This window comes from Hibiscus syriacus, unplaced genomic scaffold (genome assembly GCF_006381635.1).
Source record: "Hibiscus syriacus cultivar Baekdansim isolate YM2019G1 unplaced genomic scaffold, ASM638163v2 tig00117046_pilon, whole genome shotgun sequence".
Lineage (NCBI taxonomy): Eukaryota > Viridiplantae > Streptophyta > Magnoliopsida > Malvales > Malvaceae > Hibiscus > Hibiscus syriacus.
The window spans coordinates 594,088-601,777 of record NW_024063536.1 but is presented as its reverse complement, the minus strand read 5'-3'; the positions used below and the strand labels follow the sequence as shown (position 1 = coordinate 601,777).

The window sequence follows — 7,690 nt, the reverse complement described above, 5'->3', positions numbered from 1 at the left end:
TTTCTTATTTTCTTCCTTTTATTATACGATTTCTCTTTGTAAGAGTCAGTTTTAGAAAACTATAAATAAACATATGTAAAGCTTCTAACACATATGAGTCCTTAAAATATGCTCCAAGTTCTTATTCTTTTTGTATATCTAAAATTAAGTCTCCTATAATAAATTGAATCTTAGTTCGATTGACATTATTGTTATTGCAGTACATACTAAATTAAACATGTCTTAACAAATAAACCATGTGCTAATATCTATAAAAAAATTCAAGTCTTCAAACTGGGCTATCTAGCTTGGTTCATGGTTACTTTTACACAACACAGTGGCTTCTTTTTCTAGCCGAGACATACGTAATCAGCATATTCAAAGTTTAAATGAATTAAAGGATGAGACGCTAACCTCCTCGTCACAAAGGGAAAACATATCCACATGTATCCATCCCTAAATGTGGGATTTTATTGGCCAACTTTGGCATACACACAGATGTGAAGGAAATAGTCCGGATTTATTAAATTGTTTGCCACCCAAGAAAAGGGTATCTCTAGCTTCGGTTCGATACCCTGAATTCGGATAAGCTTGATTTCGGCTCTACCAGAAATGTGGCCACCCTCTGGGTTTTTATATGCACTTTGTCCCTGGTCTTCCACTACTTTATCAGTTCTTACATCTTCATTGGGGTTTCTAGTTGCATTCTCAAAATCTACTCCAGTTAATTTTACATTAGTTAAGGATTCATCCGAAAATAATTCTGGGAGAAGGGTTTTCAAAGCATCATGTAAAGTGAAGCATTTATCTGCACAGGAGGAGGAATACAGGTAGCACATAAGCCAATCAAAGCATATCGTCTATAAGCAACCGGTTCATTTCTCCACATGCAATAGTTGACAGTTCACATGTTTGATTGCGTAAGAGGAATTGCTTACCTTCTTTGCGGATCTCAACTGGTCGATTTATGTAAGAGATCTTTTCCCAACTATCAACTCGGGGCATCTCGTCCAAATCATGGAAGTCCTCTCTTACGCTCAAAACATATAATCTAACTGGAACTCTTCCTAACAATAGCTCACCAACAATTAAAAACAAATAAATTTAAGGATGATGAAAAGATTTATATTAAAAGTGACTCGCAACCAAATTTGAATGTAACCTGAATTGTTTTTCTTCAAGCATATCAGCAAATGTATATCAACTAGTTAAGATGCACATTCTCACATAGATTAGTGATTGCTTACCGTGGTACAATATGCATTAACATGAAACAGAATTCGTACCGAGTACTGACAGGAGTTTTCTATTTCAGATGGACTATATAGAAACAAGTTATTTCACAATATTTTGATAGCGCTCGGTAGGGTTCAGCAACTGGCAACTGGCAACTGAATAGGTTGCTGTCAAACTGCACCAATGATTGAATCTAATTCATAGTTGCTTTTGTATAGTTTGGTCTGCTAAGTAGCTAATTATGGTTTCTTACTAGTAAGGATAGAAGACTGTCAACATGTACATTCAAAGATTAAGATCATCATACATCAAGAACAGGCCAGACTCAAGAAAAGGTGCAATAGACAGATAGGAAATAGGCAGATAACTGATGCAGATAACGGAAATGTCAAGAATACTCTAGGGTTTATGTGATAAAGGATAAAATAAAAACTGATTTAAAATTAGCTGACCCTTTTTTCCCATAAGCAATGGGGTAAGGGAGAGGTATGATAGTAGGCTGCCCCCAACACCAGGTTAAGAGCAGCTTCCATGGAGACCTCTTAATTATGAAAGCCCTCCGTGAGACTCGATCCCACGACCACAAGGTTAAGAGCTTTGTGCTCTACCAACTGAGCTGGACGGGCATTTTATAAAAACTGATTTTAAACTAGATATAATTAACTCTCAATTTAAGATTCTTTAGGTTAGAACTTATATTGTTCATTTTCTATTTTCCTAGAACCTTAAGTGTTAAGGCCACTTTGGTAATTCTCGGATTTGCTAGAATTCAACAACCCAAAGCATTAAAATATTTCCCATTTGTTATGAAACATATGAGACCCCGATAACTTGACTTGATGCAATTCATGTGTCTTTGTCTAAAGCATAATGACAAATATGCAAACCTGTCTTCACTTGAGCAGTTAAATCGGTTTCTCCAAGGGATTGTTGAGATTTTGGCAACCACAAACTTGTATACTCGTCGTCAACTGTTGAAAGTTTATGCTTAGATGAGACTCGTTGGTAGGCTTCCAAATTGCCTGTCAGAACCAAATTTTGAGAGTCAACTTGGAACATTGATAATTTCTTAAAGAAAGAAAAATTGTTGTGTGGGTGTGTGTGTGGGTGGGGTGGGGTGGGGGGAATGGTGAGGGAGGAAGAAAGAAATGTCACATAAAGAAGGTATACAAATTGTCAAGGGTTATTAGTAGAAGTGCAAACTGGGAAGCGAATGAATTATCTAAAAAGGGATTGGGCAATATAGGAATTTTTTATGGGTGTTTTTTGTTTATTTGGGCAATGTTTGTGTAAGGTTTTAATACTTTGTAATTTGGGGTATTTAAATCCCTTTCATTAATAAATCTCTGAGGTACTCTTTTTCTCCTCTAACTTTTTAATGAAAACTTCTTTAGTTTTTGGTAATTATGAAGGGTTTTTTTAAATGAGACCTCCAATTCTTATCAGAAAAAAAAGGTATACTTTCATATTTGTATTGTTTCTGTACAATCAATACTACCATGTTTGCAGGACCAGAGGAAAACACATCATATCCTATATATCAATTATTATGATTCGAACATTTAACCCTCTCCATTACAAACTGAACATCCACTTTTCTTTTTGTTTTAAGATATCCCAAAAAAATGTCATTTTAATTTATTTGAACTAAAATGATCACTGGACACGCATACTAAAGAATTTGAAAGGTGATACTACAAAAAGATTAAATTTCTTTAGATAAGTTGGAACATTTTGACAACTATGGATGCCATTTTCATAGAGTAAAAACGCAAATTTCTAGATAAGATTAGATAACAATCCGAATCAAGAAGTGTTGAGAATTAGAGAGAGCAGCAAATAAGGCTGAAAGAAATTGCAAATTTGTTTGCCACAATATCAAGCAAATATTAAGGCTCGTCTAGTTATTATTATTAAACTCATTTTTCTATATCAAGTACACCTATTTATGACATTAAAGTCAATTCAGCCATTGGAAATAACTTTCAAGAAAAAGTTCTTTGTGTTCCCTTAGAAACCATATGACTAACCACTAGGATGAAATTTTATTTTTCTCTATTGCTGCTCTCAATCTGAAGACTTTAAATCCTTATTTAATACTGTACTTCAGGTTTAAGCTATCATAATACTTGAATCATAAAAGCCCTACAAATCATAACATCAGCTTCTGAATTTTCCTTTGAAACCTTCTTTCTCGTTGCATGCAGAAAATGATCCTAAATCCTAAAACCTGTAAGTATTGAATAGTCTATATGGGAAACATAGACCTGAAATATTTTCTTATTTATTTTCTCAACATGTCATCATTTACACAACTGAATGTACTTAAAACAACCATTCATTTCTTTCTTACAAATGAACAAAGACTTCATTAAACCAGTGGGCAGGAAAGGAAGACAGGTTTTCCACTCATGACTGGGAAAAGCAAAATGAAATTTAGATTTTCCCATATTTAAAATATATAATATATGTGGCTTCGGAAAATCATAATATTACATTAACTATTTAACTTTTAAAGTGTAACCTTTGACAAATTGAGACCATGCCTAAGAACGAAATAGGAAGGCTAGTGCAGTTGTTGGCTATAAGAAATATGAAATTGGTCAATTCAAAAAATGTGTAAGTTGACAGAAGGACAAACACATTCAAGTGTTCAAATCCATAAATTGTGAAAAATGCTAGAAGTAGGTTCATTTTAGTTAGAATTCCCCCCCCATTTTAGTTAGAACTCCCCCCCCCCAGGAATTCATTCCATTAATCATGATCATGCAATGACCCATGCAAGTGGATTAAGCACTGATTACTCAACAGACCAAAACAAGCTACTCAAAAGTAATCAAAGTTATCCGTCTGGAAAGAATTTAGCTTACTGCATTCCTCAACATGCCCCAATGAAGCTACCTGAAGTAACTAAAGTATCAAAGTGCTCTTTTGCATCCTAGAAGAAAATGGCAGAACTTTGTTGATCCATAATAGATCATAGAATAATAAGAAGCCAAATCAAGGCTCAAAATGGGAAAAAATTGCTTTAGAAATAAATTCCAGCTGTAAATATATATTTATAGCTAACACCACCTTAACCCTTGACTGCTTTATATTATAACTATATAAAAGAAATTTCCTACTAAAAATGATTAAAGACCAAATGAAACAAACACTAGACTTGAGTCCATATTAATGAACATACATACCATTCATGATAGAATTCCAAAGATCCAACTGATCAGACTGAGACATGTTCATAACATTCTTGCAATTTCCATTCATTATGTATGCCGCCTGTTGGCATAATAGAACACTGTTACAGATGAACAGTGACAAAACATATTTTAATTATCCAATTCAAATGAAGATTTGTTACAAAAAGAGACAAATCTGAGAGGAGTAAACAAAAGCAACTAAGTGGCTATGCATATGCACCATCAAAGTACGCCAAATTAAAAGAGAGTGAAAGCAAGCATAGTGAGAAACATCAAAATCCAGCATTTAAGGAATTTTGATTTACTTTGTTCTGTACTTCTTTTATGAAAAATCCAAAATATGCATGCATCTTACAAAATAACCAAAAAAGCATCTTAAAAATATAACAGAAAATGCGAAACTCTAAAACCGCAAAAGATGCCAGAATGACCTTTTCAACTTTTAGAAGTTACCTTTTTATCTTAGCTTAGAAAGGATATAATGAAAAAATATCAGAATTCTAACTTACTTTCCATTTTTCAACTATACAGAGCAATGAATGATAAGAAAATTGTGCATGTACAACAATATAATACCCAGTAAAACTGTTAGCATTTTGACCAGCAGTAGCAGTGAGTTTCCCATGAAAATGGCGTTATCAATTTCTAGGACAACTGTACTAACCTCTTTCAATGAATTTATAAAGCTCCACTTTACAGAATCTTCTCCTTCACACGGTATCAATACATTTCCTGGATATCCTCTAAAATGGACCTGTAGTCAGGAAGATTAAAACCTTCAATTGATAACTAATTAATGGGATAAAAGTAAGAAATAAAGTAATAAGAACCTATATCCTAAAACCATTCCGTTCCTACGAATTACCAGCGTATAAAAGTTCTTCCATCTCTTGAATCTCCCCCCCCTTTCTTAATGTTTATTATTTTGGGGTAGGTTTAAATCATGCATCAAAGTTCAAAAAACAAGAGTAGTTCAATAATACTTTTATTTAGTAGGTAAAGAAACAATGATTCAGCATTGCTATAGAAGGGAAATATATTCACAGGCAACCTAGAACAGAAAAGCATCCACTAATTTATATTATGATAAAACATTAGTTAAAGGGAACTTCAACCTACAGTGATATTCCAAGGCCTTTCAGGCTCGGGGCACAGAAGATCGAAAAGAACTCCGGTTGGTATGTACCTGCAACAGAACAGCTTACGGATTTCGGTTTTCAAACATATCTGAATAATTAAACAATACAAAACGAAATTCAAAGCGAGTAAGTTTAGAGAAAGAAGGACCATTTGAGAGGGAGGCCATTGTAATCGAACCAAATGGTATCAACCCCGGGAGGAAGCGTGCTGCTAAAATAAGGCTTAATCAAAGGCGCTAACAGCGGCAGGTATCCGATCCGCGGAGCTAAGATCTGAAATGGTTTAGAATTAGCAAAGCAAAGGTAGAACGAGAAAGGAGAAAGACACAAGAACAATAGTTGACCAGAGCAGGAGGAGGAGGGGGCAGAGCGGTGACTTGGGATTCGTGAAGATGGATCTGAAGAGGAATTGCTCCTTCCCATACATACTTTTGTGCGGCCATTGCGGCTGCCAAAACCGGAATGGGGATTGAAAAGGCGACGCCACCGACGACGGCGGCAGGGTTAAAGAAGGGTTGGGAGGAGATGCGCTCTGTTTTGACAGAAAAGGAGAGAAAATAATACTACGTTAGAGTAAAACTCACTAATCACGGAACACGGGTAAATTTTACGTGTCAAGTCTTAATATACAATTAAATAAAGACGTTAATAATATTTTCGATAACATTTTTCTTAGGTTCTGAATATGTTATTGTTTAGCATTGTTTATTAAAAATGTTTTGGAGATTAAACTAGTTTTGGAGTTATAAATAACATTAAATAAATAATTTTGAAGAATAAAAAATATTGGAAAAGTGTTTTTAATCAAAATATAAAATTTGAAGTTTTTAATTTTGTATTTTAAAAAGTATTTTTAGAGTTAAATTATAGTTTTAATTTTATTTATTTGTTTTGGTATAATTTTTTAATTTTTGTCGTAACCGTTTTTCAGCTGGAACAATAGTTTATTGTTTTTAAAAAATACAGTTACGACTTTAATTTTGGAAAATGAGAGATTTTGGATCAATTTGGATAAAATTGGATAGAGTCGCCATCGGCCTTTGGGTTAGGTAGGTCGAATACCTAAAAATGTCTTTTAAAAACAATTTTAAGAAAAATCGTTTTAAGAAAACAACTGGTCTGCGTTTACCAAAGATTCGATTAAAACTGGTTCGGGAGTCGGTTACGCGTGGGGAAGGATTAGCACCCCACAACGCCCAAAATTGGTATTGTGTCGCTTACACGTTGTCGGAAATGGTGAAAATCCTGAATCAAATATCAAATTAAATTATGATACATTTATTGAAATTTAATTAATTTACTTCAAATTAATAACTTAAAAGATGAAATTCAAAAGACTGAAATAAAAATAAATAAATATTACAAACCTAAATTCAAATAACAATAACAAGTATTTAAATTTATAAAGTCCAAAATAAAAACTTTAAGAATCAAAATATCAATAATAAAAAATCAAAGGACTAAAATGACACAAACAAAAATTTAAAAGACTAGAATAGTAAAAAAAAATAAAAAAATTTAAAAGACCAAATAACATAAAAAAAAAGACTTAAGGGACTAAATATTATTGGACAGAAACTTGACACCTTAATTACAAATAAAATAAAATTAGGGTAAAAATACTAATGTTATACTATAATAAACAATGTGATGACATAAACAAATATCATCATAAAGGATTAATATTGGAAAACCCTAAAAACTATATGTATAAATTAATATATTTACATACATATTATTTGTAAACATATAGAAATTATACAATTATCATTAATAAAAAAATAATATAAAATATATGTATATATCATGCATCACTCGTACAACAAATTGAGACTTTGTATACTAGATTGATATTCAAACACCATTAATGTAATATATACGTGAATCGACAAGTAATTTATTAGGCTAAATTATAATAGGTAAATTTTTATTTAAGGGAAGTCAAAACTATTTACAATTGGAAAAGTATACTAAAAACAAGAGTGCATTCATACGCGTATAACATATATTAATATACTCTTATGGAAATATTATCACCCGAGCAATCATGCCAAATATACATGATAAAATGTGAGGACAATCAGAATAATATTAAAGGCAAATCAAGAATTAATAATATTCTGCTTTTAATGATCA

The 7,690-nt window shown here is 32.5% G+C and overlaps 1 protein-coding gene across 1 annotated transcript; it reads right to left on the bottom strand.

The window, feature by feature from the left end:
• Nucleotides 1-356: 356 nt before the first annotated feature.
• Nucleotides 357-6,117, bottom strand: LOC120197097 (autophagy protein 5-like). The gene is made up of 8 exons (XM_039198716.1): nucleotides 5,899-6,117; nucleotides 5,703-5,827; nucleotides 5,535-5,601; nucleotides 5,080-5,169; nucleotides 4,407-4,494; nucleotides 2,103-2,237; nucleotides 918-1,046; nucleotides 357-787 (listed from the first exon to the last, which is right to left on the bottom strand). The coding sequence occupies exons 1-8, from the start codon at nucleotides 5,995-5,997 to the stop codon at nucleotides 450-452; spliced, it is 1,071 nt and encodes a 356-aa protein (XP_039054647.1). The 5' UTR covers nucleotides 5,998-6,117; the 3' UTR covers nucleotides 357-449.
• Nucleotides 6,118-7,690: the final 1,573 nt, after the last annotated feature.